General features: G+C 37.8%; 1 protein-coding gene across 3 annotated transcripts in view; it reads right to left on the bottom strand.

The window, feature by feature from the left end:
• The window catches only part of LOC124164533 (dipeptidyl peptidase 9), a 47982-nt gene that overhangs the window by 7829 nt on the left and 16055 nt on the right, over positions 1–24098 (bottom strand). For all 3 annotated transcript variants that reach the window (XM_046541893.1, XM_046541894.1, XM_046541895.1), the window contains exons 8-19: positions 22406–22664; positions 21167–21366; positions 17289–17476; positions 13915–14028; positions 13024–13205; positions 11868–12009; positions 11475–11647; positions 11268–11387; positions 10830–10982; positions 9518–9660; positions 2454–2565; positions 420–577 (exon numbers count right to left, since the gene is read on the bottom strand). In XM_046541893.1, the coding sequence (XP_046397849.1) occupies positions 485–577; positions 2454–2565; positions 9518–9660; positions 10830–10982; positions 11268–11387; positions 11475–11647; positions 11868–12009; positions 13024–13205; positions 13915–14028; positions 17289–17476; positions 21167–21366; positions 22406–22664 (1879 nt within the window). In that variant the 3' untranslated portion in view covers positions 420–484. The remainder of the gene's footprint in view (positions 1–419; positions 578–2453; positions 2566–9517; positions 9661–10829; positions 10983–11267; positions 11388–11474; positions 11648–11867; positions 12010–13023; positions 13206–13914; positions 14029–17288; positions 17477–21166; positions 21367–22405; positions 22665–24098) is intronic.

Here is a 24098-nt window from a genome sequence, read left to right as displayed (position 1 = left end):
CTCCATGAAGTTTGCTGGATTTTTAAAGACAATTTCTCAAGAACTAGGGTTCATTAGGTGCAGGTTTCAGCAGGTTTCTCTGAACAATTAAATTCCTATTGAAGTGCGAGGGTCAAACGTGATTCAAAGGTTACACGTGGACACATTCTCCCTTAAGTAGAGGAGCCTCCACAAGGAAAATAGCTCGGGTTAACACCATACCTTCATACCACAATTCTACATCAGACCTGCTCAGATGTATGAGGAGAATATTTTCAAATCTCATTACTCACTTCATTCCTAAGAATTGTTTTTGAATAGAGGGTGGCTACGTTTGCTACAATGATAATTGTTGTAACAACAGACGAGCCACAGATTCTTAGCCATCCTTATTTACATTAACCAACTACTTCAAATAAAGACCCCAAACTGTAACTAACCTGGACTTAATCCTGGATGAACCTAATAAAGGTTATACGATTTCAACACCCCAATTTCTTCTATGTTACAGATGGTTTTCCAAGAAAGACAGCAATGTCATCTCGTAATGTTTGCTGGCATCCAGGTGTCTGAGACTATGCCTCTCATTAGGGTAGATCTGGAATTAAAGGGAAAAAAAAGTTTCTCAACCTGGGAAGCAAAGTCATTGATCTTACTCAAGTATTTCATTTATTAAAAATTACAAATTACGATACGTAAATTTTCTGACCAGAGGCAGAGATATGGGAAGGGAGTGTTCAAGCTTTAAATACATATATTTTTTTGCCACTTTTGCCCCCCCCCCCAGTCAAAAATAAACATTTGTCAAACCCCAAAAGTTAACAAACTGGGTATCCACGATCCGAGTGCACATGTAAAATTTAAACATCCCCTAGCAACAATCTCCAACTCAGAACTTCCTAATGGGTAACTTTTAGGTGACGGCTATTTAACCCTTTAGTGGGTGCACATAGTGTATCACTCGTGCGCCATTTTTCATATGTACACGTGATTTACAGTAGCTCTACACTATTATGTCCTTAAAAGTCTCACATGGTTGTTTGTTAGTAATTGGCACATGGTTAGGATTAAACAGCCTGCCAAAGGAAGTGGGTGTTGTAAACAAGCCACCATGTTGTTTGTTTAAATAATTTAAAATTAACAATGGTAGTTAGGGACGCAGAAAAGAAAAACATGGTAGTCGTGTATGGAGAGAAGGAAGAGATAGACATGTTATAAATAAAGATCGGGAGGAAAACTAAAGTAGTGGTGTATTGAGAGACCAGAGGAAGAGATACGGCAGAACTCAAGATCGGCAGAAAGAAGAAAAGGACGAAGAGAAAAAGGAGGCGCCTACGAGAGAGAAAGAGACCGGAGGAAAAGGGATACAGCAGAACTCAAGATCCCCACTGGTGCAGTTCATGGCAGTGGCTCAGTGAGTGGTAGTACGGATAGTACAAATGGGATTGTAATAGTCATGGCGGCTTGTTGATGTTGTTTTTTGCTCACGAGTTTTAAATTATAAAATTTCCTTATAAAGTGTAACAAAATTATTTGTTAAGTAAGAGAAGGAGAATACGTTAATAAATAAAACGTTACAGTGTTAGAGTGCCACACGTGTGGCCCAGTGCTTTCGATGCTCATAATATTTCATGATTTTTCAGTAATTTTGCATCTTGTTCCACTGTTAATTATAAATATGTTCCCTAGGGACAAACAGTTCATTAAACAATAAACATAGTCCTAATTTATTATTTGTAAATTTTTTACAAAAAGTTGGAAACTTAAAGCAATAAAAAAATTGAATTTGGGCCACCAGTGTCGCCCATGCACCAAACCACCTAACAAAATTTAACTTGCTCACTAAAGGGTTGATATCAGCACAACTGAGTGAGCCCTTATGGCTATGGCATGCCATCCTAGAAAATATCATTTATTATTTCCTAAAAACATTCACACAACAGACTGCACTAACCTAAAGATCTTTTAAGGGGATAGAAGTCACAAAAGGTCAAATTCATTAAAAGAAATAGGCGAACAGAGTGAAGGAAGGAATTATACTGGCTCACTCCCGTCGTCCTAGTGTTAGTAAAAAAAAATGAAATTTTTAAATATTTTTTCTGAAAATAAATGTCGTTGACTACCTCCAAATTTTTTTTCCCGAGAACTTAGTAATAATGAGAGCCTACTGCAATCAGCCAGTCCAATATTTAAAATACAGGTTCAGAAAAATTATTCAGGTACAATAGGAAGAGTAAAATTATGGAAATAGATATGAATATAAAGGGAATCACAAGTGAAAGAAGCTGGAAGAAGAAAGATGAAGAGATTTTTTCCATCAATCACATGCTTTGATCTCATTCCTTAAAATAGATTTCTACACCTTAGTACATAAAAAGCAAAGAAATGTGGCCCATTGAAACTCGGAATTCATGGCAGAAATCACACATTACAAGTGGATTTAAGCACCTAAAACCAAGAGAAGAAAAACTCACCTGCAATTGGTATGGCTTTCCAGCACGGACGAGAGCTCCAATCAACTCGCTAGTATGTACAAAGTGGACATTCTCATCCATTAAGCCATGGATAACAAGGAGACGGTTTGCTCTGCAAATGAAAAATATCAATTAATACAAATAGTATGAGTGGTACGGATCATATGCTAAAATGATTCAAGTTCTACATAGCTCCAGGTGAAATCGTGAGAGAAATAAGCTCCTGTATGAGAGATATAAGCTCCTTCCATGGAATACATCAGATGGTCATTAAAAATTTCAGAGATTTGAAACTATTTCACAGATGTGAGAGAAATAAACAATGAGATATTCCAAGCATTTTCAAAAACATTCTAAAAATCAAGTGATGACAAATATACAAGATGTCACTATATAATTAGAACAGATTGCAAAAAAAATGTCCACTAGAATTGTATTCCAAAGGGATGGAAAGATTGTCATTAAAGTTGAGGTGTAATTAGGTATTCAAGATTGAGAAATGCTTAAGTTACAAAGCTAGCAACACAATAAAATCATTGCTCATACATGAAATAGATCTTCCAGCAGATTAATTTACAAAGAAATTCATATCCTTCCAATTCTTTGTCTATAGGTATATGTTTTTTCATGTTATGCATGTGAAAAATAACTTTTAAAAATTTCAATATGAATAGTGCTTGTGTCTCATAAGGTTGCAAAGTGATATACTTTGTTTGTGAAGTTGACAGTTTTAGACGAACTAAAGAGGCCCAAATTGGCAATAAGCTATACTATAAAAATACCAGCAGGTCTTAAAACTTTGAATGACATTAATTTGATTAAATTGGAATTGAAAAGACTATTACAGACCAAATTCTATTATTCAAATTGTATGTCAATTTTGAGCACAGGTAATTATCCTAGTCACTATGATTGTACAATGTACAGTCACTTTCAAAAGTCGGTCCCCACGGCCAGCACGAGGAACTACGTTTTCTGCTGGCCTCGAACTTGGGGTATTGCCTATGCGCTCCATGACTTGAAGCGGCCCGTTCGACTTACTCGCGATCTTAATATCCATCAAGGTCTTTCCATTGCATTCTTCCTTTATCCCCTGCTACCTTCTACGCGCTTCCACCGAGGAGAGGGAACAAAGTAAATAAGGTTCTCAGTAAGGTGATTTCCACTGAGGGAAGTAGTGTGGCGATTCCTCGAAAATACAGAGGCAATGGATCGTCGGGCCAACTCACATTTAAGCGCAGCTCAAAGGGGACAAATAGTCTCCTTATATTTTGACAGCGGGAAAACTGTGTTGCAAATAGCTGCGGATTTAGGATTTGATAGAAAAACTGTGTACAAGTGGATTAAAAGAAAAGTTGATGGTGACGAGACATTAGAGACTAAGGCAAAAAGCGGACGTTCAAGAAAAACTACCAGGCAGCAAGACGAAGACATGAGGGAGATGATTCGTCAAAATCCCTTATCTACTGGTGGTCTAGCGGGGTTGAACATTCACGGTAATTTAGGTTGTAGCTATGCGACGGTAAGACGCCGAATCATCGAGGGTGGGATTAAGCATTACAGGGCTGCCAAGAAACCCTCTACCAGCGAAATACAACGTGAAGCCCGTTTACAATTTGCTAACTATTACGTTGGTATGCCCCAAACGTACTGGAACCTCGTGATATTTTCAGACGAGAAAACTTTCAGAAGCAATCAGCACGGGAAGGTGGAGCTTTGGAGGCCGAGAAATACAAGGTAATGATTCTTTTAGCTTGAGATAGCATGTTAAATGAATTGGAATTGCGTAGTATTAAGTTGAAATGCATAGTATTTTCCGCTCTCAGCTTTATTTTTCTTCTCTCTAAAGAGGGCGACGACAGAAAAAAATAAACAAGCTGTTTACAAATAACAGCTGTTACTTATAGTGCCAACATAACTTTCGACACCAAAGCTCATGATGAGAGTCATTATTTTAATATTGGCCATTTTTTACAGGTATAATGACGAAAATTTAATAAGAACAAAAATCCTGGTCATATCAGTCTGAGTTTCTGGGGAGCAATATCTGCGGCTGGACCAGGACCGCTAGTTAAAACCCCAGCCAGAATGAACGCCGAGGATTACGTCGAGATTTTAAGAACTTACTAATTGCCCTATATAGAAGAAGTCGTTCCTGAGGATGAGGAGGTGGTTTTTGTACAGGAAAATTGTCCGATTCATAAAGCTAATTAATGTAACCAAGCATTTTTTTGAAGAAAATCCACGCCTCAATGTTTTACCTTGGCCTTCTAACTCACCGGATCTTAACCCCATCGAAAACGTCTGGGGATTAATTACGAAGGAATGGGATTACCACGGAGAGAAAAGCTCAGAGGCGTTAGAGGCCCATTTACAGGATACATGGAATTCTATAGGCAGACGTCCCAGATTATTAGAAAACATAATTGATTCCATGCAATCACGGTTACGGATTGTAATTGAAAAAAATGGTGATGTTACTAAATATTAAAGATGTTTCTTGAAGTATGCGCATTTCATTTAAAATATATCAACGCAAAACGAAATGTTTTGTTCATTCCTCACACCATGAAATTTTGATTCCTTTTCAGCAATTTTCGTGGCAGAATGAACGTGCGCTGAACATCAGAATATATCATCATACGCCCCAAAGGCGTTATTCCGTCTTAAGTGTCTCCTTTCACTGGTGAATTTTTATTTTCCTAAAAGCAGAAATTGTTAACAAATAAGATTTTTCTGACAGGCAACATCGATATGACTATGATGCTTGTGATTCTACCAGAGGCGTTACATGTGGAAGAATTTAGATTAAAGTATATTATCCACTTTTATTTATCCTTAAGCTATTAGTAAAACCTCCTCTTGATCTCCTCTTAATATTTACCCGCAGAAATTTAGGATCGATATGGCAAAAGAATTTTCAGCCAAAAAAAATCACATTACGTGATAAATAAATGAAGTGGCAATTTTGAACTTTAATAGTAATGAATTCTAAATCTATTTTCCACAGTCATGTAATTTTGAATACCAAGACTTGAGGAAAATAGGACATATGTTATCCACTATTATTATTATAGTATTCTACCGATTGAGGTAGGTTTCCATGGAGTATTCAAGAAGTGATCTGAGAGCTTACCTTTCCTTCCAGCACTGCCTTCTTTAAATTAGCCACTGTATTATTCAAATAATAACATAAAGCTAAGAAAAAAATGTGAAATGTGGATATCCAAGTGAAAAAATGACACATCATCATCATCACACACGATAATGACGAAGTTAAACCACATGAAAGAGCGAGATATATTTTTTTTACAGTGAAGTTCGATCTTTTGAATATCGGTAATTATAAATTTATAAATTTAAACTTTTCACATGTTACACTTATAAAACATATTTTTGAATCAAGAAGAATCAGCTTATTCTACTTTCAACCAGTTGAAAATTTTATGTAAAGTATACAGTTTTTATAAAAATTTCGAAAAATATGATAATTCTCCATTCACGATTTGCTGGGGGAAATTTTTACTGTCTGAAAATATTTTCATTACATTAGGTGCTATTTAAACATTGTAAGGGTCTAATTTTGTGTGATTCGTCTGTAGAGTTGAACCGGGATATTTTTCATTTTTTAACATCATTAAAAATTTTAAAACTTAACAAAATCCTGGGTGAGGCCTTTAGACACCCCTAAAAAAATCCTCGTAGTGCGAGGTGGCCTAGGGAAAGGAACTGGCCCACTACCCTGAACATGTGAATTTTGTACGCATATGGCTTTGTCTAGGGTGAGTTTTAACCTTACCTAGCCAAACCAACCTCTGGGTTGAAGCACTGAGTCAATGACCGAGCGTCCACATTTTCATTCAACTTTATATTGCCAAAAATTTATGCATAATCCAAACTGAATTTTGATGAATCTGTGAAAATGATTATACTAAATCACATAGTTGGAGAACAAACGTCACCGGCATAACATCATTATATTTCATTCAAACTTAACAACTCCTAATCATATTCTCAACCTTTCCTTTGAAAAAAAAATATTCAACACTCATTGTAAAATATATCTGGCAAAGGGTTCCTAAGTTTAAAAAATTATTGACGAGATAATGGCAATACTACATTGTTAAAAATTAATATTGCAATAATATATAACCTCTTTGCTAAAATACTCGCATATTTATGTAAATACTTATTTCAAGTAAAGTTACACTAAAATCTGTATCCATTTTAATGGTTAATACTTATCTGTTGGTCTAATTTATAAACCAGCTTAGTTGACATTCCGTTGGCCGCACTTTCTCATAGTAGGTGGTTGCCGGGAATGTTTCATATGCCACAATTTTCTATTTTACCCATTCTTCCCTGAAGATTCTGGTATTTCTCACCCTCTGTAACGCTCAAATAGTACTCAACTTGAATAGCAGGTCCGCAATTTGCCTTTTCGTAACACGACGTACCGCAGTAGCCTGTTAACAAATTCATCTGATGTATTTCTTGGAGTTTAATGTATGTATTTTTAAGTGTTCCATTATATAACGTATATAAAATATTTTCAAAAGTCTGTTAACAGCGAACACCTTGAGTTGTCGAGGGTTAAATTTCAAAATAATCTAATACATCTAAGAACATTGAGGGGCACATCCAACGCAAGAATTTTTCTCGGTAAATACGATATTATATTATCTCAACAATTTAAAGTGATTATTTGTCAGCACAGAATATGGTAAATACCATCGGATGGAGTAAAAATAAACTGGTGTTTCTTTTTTACGAGAATAAAAATACTTGGCATTCAATATACTCCTAAGAAAAGAAATGCCTCTAAGGACACGTTAGACGCAATTTTTGCTCTCGTTTCTGGCCCTATACCAAATTTCACTCAACAGTTTTATGTAACTCAGAAAACTTTCCTCTTAAGCTGGTTTTGTCTATTACAAAATTGCTACTAATATGCATATTTTTCTGAAGAATTACAACTATTTGAAAGACTATTTTTCCAATAGAATATTTGAAGATACGTGGCCTTAATACGATAAAAGCCATAACTAATTGAATTGTTTGCCAAATGATAAAACTCAAACATATGTCCCTTCAACAATTTATCTTGTCGTCCAATATCCACGACAGTAGTAAGAGGGGATTTTCAAGGTATAGGAACAACTTGTAGCTTGACGAAACTATTAATGACGGAATAGCTTACATTTCAAGCACTGCAATTAGAAAATAACCGATAAAGTTTTGGTCACCGAAACGGGTGAAGCCGGATATAGAAGGTAATCATGATTACATTAAGGTGTATTGAGTTCAAAAAGTAGAAATACTATTTTCATAATACATCAAAAATGGTTATCTCACATTTTCGTTGGACTCAGCCTTGCGGCGACCCGAAGGGAACTCCGAAAAATTTTCTCTAATGTGAATGGAAAAGTCCAACTAAACCGTAATTCCCTCTCGGCTTCATTCGAGGGTGAACATTTTTGGGTATGGGAGGTTCTGGTGTTCTGGAGTTATGGGATTAGGGGAGGGTATGTGGGTTCTCGAAGACTTCCTAGTCAGGAAATATTGCTTGGGTCTGTTGGCGAGAGTAAAAAAGTCAAGTTGCACCAGCCACATAAGCGATTAAGTTAAATTGACTCTCAGCAGGCATGGAACGCATAAGCAATACGCGAAGGTCGATTTTGGGAAAGCCCGGTGACGGCTGCGCCCGTCATGTGGACCGACTTTTGAAAGTGATAGTACATACGCATGATATTGATGAACTTTATATTGTGTTTATTACAAATATACAGCAGACTCCCGATTATCCGGCTGCAGTTTATCCAGGTTCTGGATTATCCGTGCATGATTTTCACTCTCGTTCAATTTTTTCCGTAATCTTTATAAAAAAATAAAATCGGAGGCAAAATAATCGGAATTACTGCATTAATGCTAGGATACACGGGACTTATTATTTCCGTTAGAATCCCCTTCGTAAAACGGAAGCAATCATGCGCTAGCTGTATTCACGGGAGCACCGTGTACCTGTTTTCCAAGCCTCGCAGTGCTCGACCGCACTCTGTGATTATGGATACATGTCGCACAGCAGTTGCAACCCAGGCAACTTGTGCGTGACGTGACTATGTGGCGTGGTGCCTGACAGTGTAGTTTCCAACATTTTTTGTACCACTTTTCCATATCCGTGATCATACAGGCACAGATGTGTGGTTTTCAAAACCAGGCCTTACATGGAGCATTATTAATACGATTAAAACCATGTTATCGCCGCTAAAAAGATCGCGAACTGACGAAGAAAGCTCTCAACGAGTCTGGGAAGCACTCTAAAATAACAGAATAACGGCATAAATAATTATTTATTGCTCTTTTTATGTAAATTATGAACATTACAAGACATTAAAGTGAAAGTTTGGGTTATCTGTGTTTTCCGATTATGTATTCGTGTCTTCTCTCCCATCATTAGCCCGGATAATTGGGAGAGTAATGTATAACCATTTTGCTTAATTTTGGCTAAACACATTCAGTGCGGAGCACGTCAGTTGACATGGTGCCATCCAAGCCGAGATACGGAGCACGTCAATTGACGTGCTCTGCCGGTCGGGCAGGGAGCCCTTTCTCCGCCTCCTCCGACTAATATCCACGTACAAGTCTTCCAATTGTGTGTATGGAATTCAGCAAGCTTCCCTCTTTCCAACCGTGTACGCCGTTCGTAAATAACAGTATTTGAATGCAAGTTATGGTGCAGAAACCTCCCTCTATTTTTTCTTTCTTATTTTAACGGCCGATTTTGACGACTTAAATTAAAATCGGGCCCGCATTGAATGTGTTAAAACAGAGTTATTATCGATAGTAACCATTGAGAAACCAATGCTCTCTGCAAAGTAGCTCACGTTGGCACAATTATACCCTCAGCCCATTATATGCTGGGTGTTTTAAGGGAACATTTGTGAGAAAAAAAGTGCATTTTAAAGATCTGGAAATATGTCCATCAGAAGTTTTCAAAATCAAATTCGTGCACAATAATTTAAGACTAGGAACATAAGTAGGTATGCCTGAAAGAAACAACTTACTCTTCAGGGAACATGTGCGCATGGGTGAGCACGGAACCTTCCTTGTATCCATCAGGGTTGAGGGAAGGCAGGTCCATGTAGCGCTCAGTGTACCCCGTGTCGTACAAGTGCCAAGACGTGACAGGAGCCCCAGCCACAGCCACCTGAGAAAAGAGGATTTTGAGAATTATTAAGTGAACAGCATCATAATTTCTTTTTAATTTTTTTGAAACAAAATAAAAACCCTTTTCACCAATCAGAAATTTTTTGTTTATTTCTCATAAAATAGGTATGTCCGTAAAGTTATGTTTTTGAAAATTTGAAACATCAAATAAAGTAGATTACGCCCTTAAGTGCACTAGGGATGCAACATGTTGGATTGGATGGATTGGATGGGTTGATTGTGTTACTTGGTTTTCGGCTATAAAAGGTAAAATCATTTACAAATTTTGGTACAAAATTACTAAAACTAAAAGTTTGCATACAACCGAATGCCCGAATAAAATTACCTATTCTCCCTTGAAAAGAGGGAGTTAAAGAAACAAAATTATAGAAGAATGCCAATCATTCATTGCCCCTTCATTTTTCTCCTTTGGAGGTAGAAGAAAAAAAAACATTATAATCCTTAAGCAGGAAAATAGTAAGAAAGTAAAAAAAAAATCAAAAGGGCGGAATACATGTTGCCTCAAAGCATAAGTGTTCAGAAACTCCAAAGAACAGTTCGGTTAACCAGCACAGTACATATGTTTAGGCTTTAGCAACAATTCAGTAGCAACTGCAGCAGTTTTTTCATGTTGAAGAAACACCTAGTCGCCATTTGTGTTTGCATGTAGGATATGGTTTACTTTTTGCTTTTTTCTAATTCTTGATTTCAACCCTTTATAATGTGCTATCGGAAGTGGGATCAAAATGTTAAAAAAAATCAGGATGATTGTTTATCATTTAGAAACCGCTCAAGAGAACCTAACGCAATAACAATTTTCTCAAATAGACTAAGCAACACATTTCTAAGGATAAAATGAAAATTTACAGCCCATTTGCAATGATATTTCTAAATGTCATTAATGATTAATAAAAACACAGATGGCATAACAAGAAATATGTATGTGCTAAAGAACAATGGCAATCAACTTGTAAAATCAACGCAAGCCCAAGTGAGAAACATCTTTTCTTTCAATTACACACAAATATTTGATATTTAATAATAATAATGCTTTTTTTGCCATGATAGATCAGATACATAGAAATACATAACCGATATATGGAAGTACATAAATGACCACACAATATAGCATGGGATAACAGCTGATGCAGAAGAAAAACAAAGCCTTACCTTAAAAACTTCTGAGAAATGCACCAAGGCTAATAACGATAAGTATCCTCCATACGACCAGCCATGGATGGCAATTCTCTCTGGATTAATAAATCCAAGGCGTGAGATTAACCACTGAAGGACTTCCACCTGATCAGCTAGCTCAACCGTTCCCTAAAAAAACATTCAGAAGGAAATAAAGTAAATCATTTCCCTTCCAAACATGCTCTCCAACTTCATTTCTATCATTCTATGATTTAATATGACTAGTTTTCACCACATTATTCTACAGAAAAAGAAGTACATGCATGTGATTTGAACCCTCCCGAAAGGTGAATCTATGTATGCATCCCAACGACTGATGATGGAATATGGCATGATGAGTGACAACTGTATGACCCAACTTTTCATGCCACTGAAAAATATATATGAGAATGACAGATGTAAGATTCCACTTACCATACGACATCGCAAATGACTTTCAAATTGCACCCCTCTATGCTGAGAACCTCTGGAATCTATTGCTACAACGCAGTATCCTAAGGCAGCCAACATATGCATTCGTAGAGAGCGCATTCCCTTTAATAGCAAGATACACAAATTAGATACAAGTAATACAATGAACATCTGTGATGGTGGAAAATTTTTAAACGAATGTATTTATACCTTAAAGTTATTGGTAACAAGCTGAACTTCCGGACCACCATAAACATACAAAACAGTGGGATAACGCTTCCCAGGGCTGAACGAATGAGGTTTGAAAACCATAGCGTGAAGAGTATCACCAGAGGAGATGCGGTGGGCATAAAGATCTGGGCACAACTCCTCTGAAACAGGAGCTGAAACGAATACACAAATAAAAGCAAATGAGATATCATTTAAGGTGAAGTAAAGAGAGAGCATGGAAATTTGATAAAATAAATTTGATTTGAGAACCCAAAATCAACCTTGCAATTTACTAAAAAAATTCCATGGGCAAGAAAATGGACACAAAATGACAAAACAAAAGGCAGAACAATATATATGTACTGATTGATATTTCCAAAAAGACATTCTCACCTGAGGGTTCTAAGAGAAAGCCAAGGGAGGTGAGGACAATTCCTTCAACAGAAGAAGACTCGGTCAGGTGTGACACTCTGAAGAGTTGACAAGCAGGTGGACGGTGAATGCTGCTGAATACAATAGCAACCAAAGAACAGTCCTGAAACGACAAAATATCAATCAATCTCATACATTCATCTTAAGTATTTGTACGTATGACTAAAAATAATTGTGCAATATGATGAATGAAGAATTATTAGATGCAATCAAACATTTCGGTGAAAAGAGATCAACTTTAGAATCAGTGTTAAGACTGAGAACAAAAACATCAGAGGACACATCTTTTGCCTCAGCCTTGATTTGAACTAGAAATTGCCAAATTTGAGTCAGGAGTGCCAACTAATTACGCTAACATGGAATATTCGTCCCCAGAGGAGTTTTATTAGCATAACGGAACAAGGAGGGTTATGCTATTGAGCATCACAAGGCAATACGTTTGCATGCCAAACACCACAAGCTAGATAAAAAATTAGATCTTTGAACAGAGGTGTTCCCAGGAGAAAATGTTTTTAGTACTTAACATTGATTTTTTCAAAGAAATTTTCATACTCTGTGTGAGCTTATTACCGTATTTGTCTGAATATAGTCCCCCCTTTTTTTCCAAAAATACTCATGGTAAAAGTAAAGGAGGGACTATAATCAAACGCATTTCTTAAAATTTTCCCAAAGCTGAAGCCTCAAAATTAGGGGGGGGGACTATATTCGGAGATGTACAGTACATACTTCATTTAACATCATAACTGGTTGGTTGGTATGGTATTTGGAGGAGGCAACATTACGCATTGGTCCTTTGCACCATTGGAAGGGTATGGAAGGTACGGTGGAGAAAAAACCCAAGATTGGCATTAGCCTCGTCTTTCAGAAAGATACCAAGGGGAACATGGCCTTACATCTCAACCGAAGGATGGAGTACTTCCCTCATTAAGTCCTCCACATAACACTAAAGTAGGGATTGGGCAGTCACTGAGAAGTCTCTGTTACCACCGTGACCTGAACCCAGGGTTAAGAGTCATAAGGGGGTTACGCCAACACTTTCTAAACCACAACAACCCAATTTGCAAGCAGTCATTCCCTAAGATTTAGTTTGAAACATCAGAGATAAGGAAATACACACCTTGTTGAATTCTGCTGAATGTGAATGCCCCAGTTGCGAGAGTAACCTCACATGGCCTGGTTGGTGGATAGAAACAGCATAGAGATGGCATTCAAGCGGAGACTCCCTCAGTCCAATGAAGTACACAAGCCCTCGGGCTTCGTTAACCCACAGTGGAGGCTTTCCCATTCCCCCACCACCACCTGAAGAACAGTCACAAACAACTTTTCTCTAAAGAGCCATAGTCCAAGGATAACATTTCATTACCATAACAACATCTGCACAAAGGGAGGGCTTGGTGACGAACTGAATTCAAATTTGCAGCAGAGATACTCATCACAATTCAATACAAGGTACTCGTGACGGAAAGGGTAAAATTTATGTCTACTTGAATAGCAAAATTAAAAAAAAAATATTTTTAGCCGATAAAAATATTTTAGCCGAGTAGCAACTTCAAATTAATTGCCACAGGAAAAAATTCCTCAGAACAAGGAATTGAACCAAGTACCTTTGGCTCTAACACGTAGAACCCCAAACCTCAGTAAATTTCCTGAGAAATTAAGGAGCCTGGAAAAGAGTGGTTCAGAGAGCCAAACGTTCATCATTCGATTAGAGAGGCATTTAACCCATTAGTGCGCATGTGGGTCGTTTGTGACCCATTACTAAAGTGACTCTAACTTGTGCAACAAAGTAGATAGCACATATACCCTTGGAGTGTTGAGAATATTGTCTAACTATATAGTTGGATAAAATATCAGAAAAGGGCATGCATGGCACTGGTCAGATCAAAGAGAAATGAACAATGAATTGATGAACAAGAAACCAAGAGGTTCATAAGAATTGTTTTTTGATAAAGAGTCAAACATCATCATAATGGTATTTTAAGTAACATTCAAATTACAGTGTAATTACCTCTGCTCCCACCTCCCCCGCCACCGCAGCCAGCCGTGCCTCCACCAACCACCTCCCACTCACCCATGGTCAGCGGCCAGACTTGGAAGCCTTGCTCCTTCCCAGGCAGAGATCCTGTTTACATAAATACTTTTTTAATACACATAAATTGGCAACAACAACACACACTTAAGTATGTTTAAGCAATGCAGGTAAGTAAACGAGATTAGGGAGCTTATCCCAGCGATATTTAAAAATTTACAGTAAATCATGACACACAATACGTTTGTCACATAATTTTTTCCCTAAATGGTGAATCTCATCTGAGAAAATACTCATTGCATATTAAGACTTGGAACCACATGAACACCATAAAATATCTGAAATATGTACTCACATTTTAACAAACTTTACTCTTCGCAACAATTTCGGACCATTAACTCTTTCACACTTGTTGTGCATTATAACTGCCACGATTTTTGTTCCCAAATTAATGAAAGTCTGGTACATCCAAGCAAGGAGATGGGAATTACCAAGCAATAAATTGAGGCATGCAGTGCCCCTCACGACCCAGCTAAATGAGGAATCGGATCCCCTCCTTGGGATATCGTATCAACTCTGACTCTTTTTCCATTACTCTAGGACAATAAATTTGAAGTAAACTAATAATATCGGCAAGGTTTTTACGAAAAAATATTTACGAGAGAATATAAAACATGAAGTAGTTCAATTTGGTTTACTAACTAAAGCAAGCACTAACCAGGAGATTCCATCAACTCTTGCTAAAATTTCTTGCGAATATTGGTTTAGCAGAAATTCAAAATATTTTATAGTCATTTGCATGAACAGTCATAAAAAATGTTAAATAGGGTGAAATATTTTGTGCAGGAAAAATTATCACAATCTAGAATGGAGAACAAAAAGAATGTGGACACACTAAAAAAGGATAATTTTTACGCTGTCTTAATAGCGAATTAATTGAAACCCCTAAAAGCAGAATAATGTTTAATGCAAAGAGGTAACACCCACATCCGACAGTACGAAAGCCTAAATCACACAATCATTTTCTCCATCCCTCAATGATAGCTCCAATGATAGGTTTTCAGGGATCAAAGGAGTGATTGCTCGAACTATCATTTTTTGAATCACATGATCATTCCCACCGTCCCTTTTCCCATGGCTTATTCCGCCACTCTACGCACTTACTCCTGTCATTCAACTAAAAGCAGAGTTTGGCGTGAAAATTAATTTTAATAGTCATGCATTCTCATCAGCTGAAAGGCGGTACCAGCAATGGTTTCAACAATGGAAAAAGGGATGCGCGGAGTGACAGAGTCATCATGGAAAATGATTTCATGAAATAGTCATTTTTCCACCATGATTGGAGAGATCACTGGAGCTATTGCTCCAAGGAGACAGAAAAAATGATCATGTGATTCAGACTTAACCCTTTTAGTATGGTGAGTCCATCTTTTAATTTGCTATAACTTATTTCAGTAAACGTTAAAATACTTTGTCAAGATGAGCCATTTTAATCTCATCATTTAAAAAAAATGCATATGGATATGTAATAAAATAAATAGAGGATAGGAGCACAATATTCAGAAGGTAAATTGAAGAGTAAGGGGTTAAGACAAGTACAGTGAGTCCTCGTTCTACGTCACTCCGTTTAACGTCATTTCGCGATAACGTCACGAAAATTTTGAGACCGTCATTCGTTTATCGCACATATGCTTCGCGATAACGTCAAGTCTTTTAAATTTCGCACGAGAAAAAAGGCGGAGAGGCAGGCGTTGCAGGTTGTTGGTTTTGTGGACGGTAATACAGTCAGTCTAAGCAAAGTGTAAAACGGTGTGTTTATTCTTAATTGCGATTACGGTTTTAGTAAAAATTTCTGCAAAATGAATTCTTACGTAGGTGCACAAGGTTTTACTTGACATAATGGTTTTCAGGAACCTAAAAAGTGATTTCAAGGCATTTTTCCGTGTAGAACTCGGAGATTTTGTCGTCACGTTTTTGCCTAGTTCACAATAATTTTGGTTCCTGTAACTGCGACGATGTTTCAGCGATGATGATGCCCAGGCGACGCTCGCCCAGGCGACCAACTTAGCGAAGCCGAAAAGCAAATGCTGGAAGATACAAAAATGGAGAAGGATTTAATGTTTGGAAAGGAAATTGCTTAGCTTTTCTACAAAACACACACTTTATTGCCGACTAGTTTCGGTTACACTGTACCATTATCAAGACTAGTGATACACATCAGAATTTGCCGGTATATATACTCTGTGGTCGGGTGATTGGAGGGGAAGGGGAGGGGGGAGAGGTAAGTGACGGGGAAGGTGAAGGAGGGAAGAGATAGGGAGAAAAACCAGAGGTAGTTACAAAGTAGAGCGTGGGTTGGCGTCACAAGGATTTTTTGGGGTGTAATAGTGGAATGTCTAGAAGGGGGGAGTGGAAAGGGAAAAGGTGGTCATTAGCAATGGGTTCTTTCCTCTTTACAATTTTTAAAATTTCCAACTGTTCTCTATTTTTAAAATTGTAAAGAGGAAAGAACCCATTGCTAATGACCACCTTTTCCCTTTCCACTCCCCCCTTCTAGACATTCCACTATTACACCCCAAAAAATCCTTGTGACGCCAACCCACGCTCTACTTTGTAACTACCTCTGGTTTTTCTCCCTATCTCTTCCCTCCTTCACCTTCCCCGTCACTTACCTCTCCCCCCTCCCCTTCCCCTCCAATCACCCGACCACAGAGTATATATACCGGCAAATTCTGATGTGTATCACTAGTCTTGATAATGGTACAGTGTAACCGAAACTAGTCGGCAATAAAGTGTGTGTTTTGTAGAAAAGCTAAGCAATTTCCTTTCCAAACATTAAATATGGAATTCTACAAAGTGAAGGCCTCAACAATTGAATTCATCGAGAAGGATTTACGTCACTGTAGCTATTGTCGTTGATGAAGACAGGAACTTGCATTTATGCGATAGTTTGGCATTCCCACCGTAAAAAATGCCCCAGATATGATACGCTAACATTATTTTCGCATTGGAATTGTGAGGTCTAGGAGCCGATATTCACTTTATACATTGTTTCTTATGGGATATTATGCTTCGATTACCATCATTTCGTTTATCGTCACATTTTTCAGGAACGGAAAGTGACGTTAAACGAGGACTCACTGTAAGGCTATAAAAACTTGTAAAAATATATGAATTTACACATGGAATTTCATAAGAAAATAGCATATGAAGCCTATTTTTTCAGGAAGTCAGCCAGATGAAGAATAATTAGAGAGGCAAATTTAGAAATTTTCATGGAAAAGACACTTGGTTCATTTCTCAGACCAATCACCTTAAAACGAGAATGGCCTGATGTTGTTCAATAGACTCACCCTTGGCATCCTCCTTTTCATGCTCCTCCTCTGGCCTCTTGTAATCTTGGTCCATGCAGTGAGGGATCCAAATCTCACAGGGGCCCTGGGAAGGCCTCCTAGTGCCCACTTCACTCTCTTCTTCATCTTCTCCACTGGAGGTTGGGGAGAGAGAGCGTTTTGAGCCGTTGCTCTCAGAAAATGTAGACCTAATGAGAATCACAGCGAATAAATACTTCGTTTTCATTTAATTGAGCAGAAAAAAAAATTACGATCCAGAATGCAGTAATACACAGCATGTGGAAATGTTACATAAGGATAATTTTGACATTTTTTAGTAGGAGGCTTTCATGAACAAGAAGGAGCTAATAAGAGAATCGTTATAGAAGAGTTAAAAGAAAAGGCTAGTGAAGAGTCTGATTTAGAGTGTAGCGCTTCACAGCATCTAAACATAGACACTTAGGGGAAGGAGGGCGAGAAAAGACAGAATGGAGAGGATGAGTGGAGTGACAAAGTGCTGGACATGGTGAGTGAGGAGAGAGAGCTTCTAGGTGAGATACGAAGGAGACTTCGAAGTTATGAATGGTACGAGTGCTGAAAGGGGAGGGGATGTTGAAATCAGTGTTAGACGGTCAAATATTGGGTAAACGAGGGAGAGGAAGGAAAAGAATAGGATTTTTAGATAGAATGAAAGGGAGTTTATCTAATTATGAATGGAAGAGGGAGGTCCATGAATGGAGAGGAGACTGCTGTAATACATCTTAAATACTCAATGAAAGCCTACCTAAATCTGTATAATACTTTGATAATAAAAAATATAATAATTTCATTCAAACACAAGGATTGCCATTGAAATTGTATTTAAAAAGCCATGGGGATCAAAGAACCTGGAACAAGTATCCGTCTGCGCTATGGCCTGGAGAGCCAAAGTCCCGTAGTTTGATCCTTGGTGCAGTGGAATTTCTTCCAATGGCAATAAAAGTGAGCCTGACACCCGAATGTTATCAAATCGTGGACACAGGCCAGCCGAGCTAATCTAGACACCACTGGGTTACAAGGCAATCTCTTTCTATACAGTGCAACCTCGATAAAACGACACCCCACGGGGCTCAAACAAACACTCGCTATAGCGAATTGTCGCTTTACCGGAGGTGTAGCAAATAATAGCCAATATACCTATTGTAAACAGTTATACAGGAACAGGAGTGGTGCGGCGACAGAGAAATTTATATCCGATCAACGTAAGCATAAATTCAGACGAAAGGCGATGTTTTTTGTATCACTAAATTTCCTTACTTAAAAAATAATTAACTATTCAAACAATTTATAAGCGCCGTGGTGAATAAAAATCATGCACAGCGTTGCTTTGTCAATCAATATGCCAATGTACAACCAACGAAGCCATTTCTCTATGTACTTAATTAGTGCATATACGTGATCATTCTATTATTCTAGCATTTTCCACTGAAAATTCAAAAAAATAACTAATAAAACTGTATTGCGGTTGTTTAATGCCTCAAATAGTTCTATTGGTGTATGTTAATTGTTCCTGCACGTTCTCGGCAGTGAAGTGAAATCACGTATTGCATTTGTTTATGCAGACGAAAATGGTGGAAGGTTGTAAAACGATCCTGCCTTAGAAGACTTTATCTACCATATAATGTAATGTCTTCATTGTCTACGGTAAAAAGTTTGCTTACCATGCAAAATTATGTGACTAAATTGCCGTTGTTAAAAAAAGTCTCTTTTTGAATGTTACGCTCGCGACGTATTTGAAATAATAGACTGACGATAAGTGTACCACGGCACTGCAATAAAAATGGTTTGAATTAAAATTGATAATAGAGAAAAGATATTAACGTGATATTATTTCACGAAAAAATATCACGCCGGTATTATGCTGATGTCACTTAAAAAAACAAAAGCAAGATGCAGAAACTGCGACAAATATAACTCAAATGGTATTATTTTCGGCAAAGAAACGGAAAGGCATACGCATCTGATGGACCCTAAGGCCAAAAAAATCTTAAGAGTTTGAATTTATTGATTTAAAATTCTTAGTAATTACTTAGAAACATGAAAAATGAATGCAGATTTTTTGAAGTAAATAAACTGAAAGCGCAGCATCAGCTCTTCACATATGCCATCTGTGGCGGCGCCGAATGCATGGCGCCAAACGAGAGTCAGTTGTTCTGAGAGTTCTTCTAGCGGCCACCAGGCTCGGCCGCCCGGGTGGCGGAAGAGAGCGCCAATACGATTCCAACCACTGACGCAAATAGTTCACCATTGTGAATAGTACATTGTGATAGTGGCTATTACTTGTAACCGCAACAGAGAATAAATACGCCCATCCGAACAATTCACGCTGAGTATCATTGTATCGTACACCCTACACTATCGCTAAAGTGCACTACTTACCTCTAGAAGCATCACTGCAAGAAATACCTCGTACTACAAGGGTTTTGTCGGGGAGTAGGTTGTAAAAGAGTTCCATTTCGTCTATGTTATACCCCGCGGGGAATACTTCTTTAGATACTTAGGATCGGAGTGTTTTCTTCCACGACTTCGGGTTAACACCGAAGGCATCGCCAGCAATTATGACAGGAGATAACGCTGTGGTGCTTTGAATCAGTATAACCAACCTTCCGTACTCTTGACGTTCTCGATTCGCAATTTATCCCTGAAATACTCTGAATTAGGCTTAGGCATTGCCACTTTCTATGACGTTCTCGCAGATTAAAGAGGGCAAAACCACCCGAACAAAGCTCCTTCTAACTCTTCATGGTCAGCATTCCTTGGGCACTTTTGTTTTTTATTGCGAAGAGCGATTAGGAAGAAATTAATAACGCCACTTTCATATTACTCTAACATTTTTCTTTTCTTGCTTAGACGTTTTTGGCCATGGTGTCTGCCATCAAATGCTTTCTATTCACGACTCTCACGGACGTGCGGGTACGCTGCCGACTGCTTTCTGCCGCCCGAGGAACAAAAGAAGATCAAGCATTCGCGAATATTAATTCCGCAATATTTTCACCAAAACGAACTACTTATTTATCGAACGCCAGTTTACTGCATGAATTTGAGACTGTACACTCCATGTTAACTTCATTTCTAACAGATCGCACGAAATTACAGAGATTAGGGACTCTTGGAGAAGGTTCTCCGTCGATGGAAACCCTCGCTATGGCGAGTGGAGGCTCCTAAAGGGCCTCGTAAAAACGAATTTTTTTAACATGCTCATTATAGGGTCTATTGACGGTGCCTCGGCTAACTCTCGTAATAGCGGGGGTGTCGCAATAGCCCGTACTCGCTTTAACGGGGTTCCACTGTATATGCTATTCTAAAACATTTGGTTTGAATTGCAGAAGAGCTGGATTTCTTCTTGAAAAACCACATATAAATATATTCAAAGATATCAATAAACATATCAACAGACAAATAGAAAATAATGGTGGGTAATAATATTATCTAGGGGAGCCAAAAAAAAAAACACCGAAAGCTGTGTACAGAACATTTAAACTCAGTGAAGGGGAACTTCCAGAGAGTTGCAAGCTTTGGCCCACCAGCTCCCCACTTGCGATCCTCATAGCAGGGAGAGCTCTTCCTCCACTCACTTGGCATAAAATTAGCACCATAGGTAAAATAAGTAGGCTTCAAAGTATTTTTTTTTGCATGGACAAAAATTATTGTTATTCATTTCATGAAAATGAAATAGTATATTGCGCATTTAATGATAAATCAGATTCATCTAACTCTTATCTTAATTGATAAGTTACGTAAATATAAGTTAAAAAAAACTTTACCTGCACAAAGAAAGAATAAATTAGACAGGCGGACATCTGGATAGTCTCATTTTAAAATTTTCCCTGGATAGTAATCATTTAAAAAATGCCCCTTACCTAACATGGTGAAACCTTCCGTAGTTCACTTCTGTTCTGGCCTCTGTAGCCAAGACAGTTTTAACCAAGTACAAATGGCGAAAATCAGATTCCTCACTTCCTATGATGAAACACACAGTCCTAGCAACTTTTCCACTAAAAGATGGAGTAAGTCCAAGTTTTTCACCACTTCCCTCAAAAAAGTACAGGAGGTCACACACCTGTGGAAGCAGGAGATGCAGAAGAAATGATTAAGGTTTTTCGATTGAATACGATGATGGATTATAAATCTTTTTATGAAATATAAAATCAAGAAAACCATGCATTCACAAGCAAAATGGGGCATGATTAAGTAGAATAAAATAGCAGATTGGCAAATTAAAATAGTAGTGTCCATAAATGCCAACTCCCATGTAAAAAATTGTATTAAATTGCACTCTTTGGTAGAAATCTTTTGGTACAAAAACGATAGGTAAGTAATAATAAGCACTAATTTTGTCTAGGCATTAAAAGGTAATATGTATGTACTTGATCCTTTTTCAACATTAAGCTAGATAGACAGCCACATACAACCATTCTATTAATATGTGCCTTCTGAGCAAGTTAGCCCTTAACCGGTGACATGCGGTCTGAGAGACCGCTGCGTTTCTAAAATTATGAATATTTTCAAAATTAAGATTTCAAAATATCTATAATTCTCGTTAGCTTCATATTTTTGCATAACAAGGACATCCCACTCTTTAAATTGAACGTTCCTTTTACTAATTTTTGTAAATTTGCAATTGAATTCGATTAGCGGTCTGTGAGACCGCACGTCACTTACTAAGAATGCATCAAGAAAAGGAATAAGCGGGATAAATTTCATGGCTACATACTACTTAGCCTTCCAACTTTAACATTTAAGGCCTTTTTTGAATCTGGCGAAATATTGATACATAAATATAATAATTATAACTCAAGTGTTTTTGGCATCAGGTTTTTGATCCTGCTTCAAATCACAATTTTTTATGAAAAATTGGTTCGTATTGGGAGTGTAAAAATTTTAATATAAGTTTTAGAAAAGTTAAGCATTCAAAGAAAAATTAAACAAAGCAATAAAAATGGCGTAGCAATATTTTATGAATTTTTGATTTATTCTGAGTCTCCCAGACCGCACGTCACTGGTAGTGCAACAAGAATTGCACGTCACTGGTTAAGGGTTAAGCTACAGTCTACCCTAGAGTTAACAAGAGCAAAATAATAATAAAAATATGCACTCACATTGATCCAAGTGCTGGAGTGCTGAACAAGAACAACTTGGGGCACCGGAGCTAAGCTGCCACCAGCTGCCGCTTCAGCCTCGGCAAGCTTTGGACCACCAGCTCCCCACTTGCGATCCTCACAGCTAGGCGACGTCGCCTTCTGATCGGCTAGAGGGGACAACGCAGGCACCTCTGGGCAGTAGCGAGTGAAGCAGGAGAGGGGGATGATCACCAGCTCAAGACGCTGCTGTCTTCGATCAACCAGCTGAACCCAAACTCTGGAAAGAAAAAGTTACAATAACTGAGGATATTGGAAAGAAGAGGCGTCTAGAAGTACTCAATTATGGTAGACATAAACAAAGCTGCATCACCTAATTCTGACCATAAAAAGGAGACTGTAATGCTTGTAAAAGATGTCATTCCAGAAGGACCAACACAACAGAAAATCTATGAGACTTATATCACATCACATCAATTAAAATCATTGAGTTATGATCATTCAAATACAGTGGAACCTCGTTAAAGCGAGTACGGGCTATAGCGACACCCCCGCTATTACGAGAGATAGCCGATGCACCGTCAATTGACCCTATAATAAGTGTGTTAAAAAATTCGTTTTTACGAGACCCTTTCGGTGTTGGCTCTCGCCATAGCGAGGGTTTCACCGCCGGAAGACTTTCATGAAGACTCCTTAACCTCTGTGATTGCTAGCGATCTGTTAGAAATGAAGTTAATGGAGTGCTCAGTCTCAAATTTATGTGGTAAACTGTCGTTCGATAAATATGTATAGTGATTGACGAAACAATGCTTTGCATGATTTTTAATCAGTGCGGCGCTTATAAATTGTTTGAATAGTTAGTCGTTATTTGAGTAAGGAAATTTAGTGATGCAAAAAAACATCGCCTTTCGTCTGGATTTATGCTTACGTTTATCGGATAGATGTTTATCTATCGCCGCACCACTCCTGTACCTGTATATCTGTTTGCAACAGGCATATTGGCTATTATTTGCTCCACCTCCGGTAAAGCGACAATTCGCTATAGCGAGTGTTTATTAGTGCACCGTGGGGTGTCGTTATATCGAGGTTTCACTGTAATTACTGAGACTGATTTGGGCCCAACTCCACAGTGAAAGAAAATACATCATATCAAAACAAATAGTGCAGTACATTGATTCTCCATCTTGTAGGCCATTCTTCCATATCCATTTCACAACAATATCACCGAGTTTGATTCAGGCCTCGGAACACTGTCATGTGGAAATAGTTTGTAGGAAAAAAATTTTTCTACACAAGAACCGGTAAAACACTACAACTTAATTTTACAAATAAAACCGAAACAACCATTGTTATAGCAGAAATTCTACAATTCTAGGGCATGAGGCCTCTGACAACGCTGTGTAACTGTTATTGAATTATTTAGATCTTGTAATGTGCATACACAATTTTGTAATAATGTTCATTTCAAAATTGTAGGTTCATAAGTTTGCAACATTGCACATTTCTTAATATCTTTGCATTAACCACACGTTAACCTACCCCTTTGGTCAGAGCCATGAATTTACTTTGTAATAAAAATGCTGGTATAACTAATAGTCTGCTGCATTGATATCTTCTCAGCTAGTTATTCTTGAGTGCATGATTTAAAGTGGACTATTTCTCAATTCAACACCGGCTTCACAAAAGTATGATCGTGTCATTAAGGAAAAATTTG

This window comes from Ischnura elegans, chromosome 8, assembly GCF_921293095.1.
Source record: "Ischnura elegans chromosome 8, ioIscEleg1.1, whole genome shotgun sequence".
In the NCBI taxonomy this organism is placed as follows: domain Eukaryota; kingdom Metazoa; phylum Arthropoda; class Insecta; order Odonata; family Coenagrionidae; genus Ischnura; species Ischnura elegans.
This window is presented reverse-complemented; position numbering and strand designations above follow the sequence as displayed.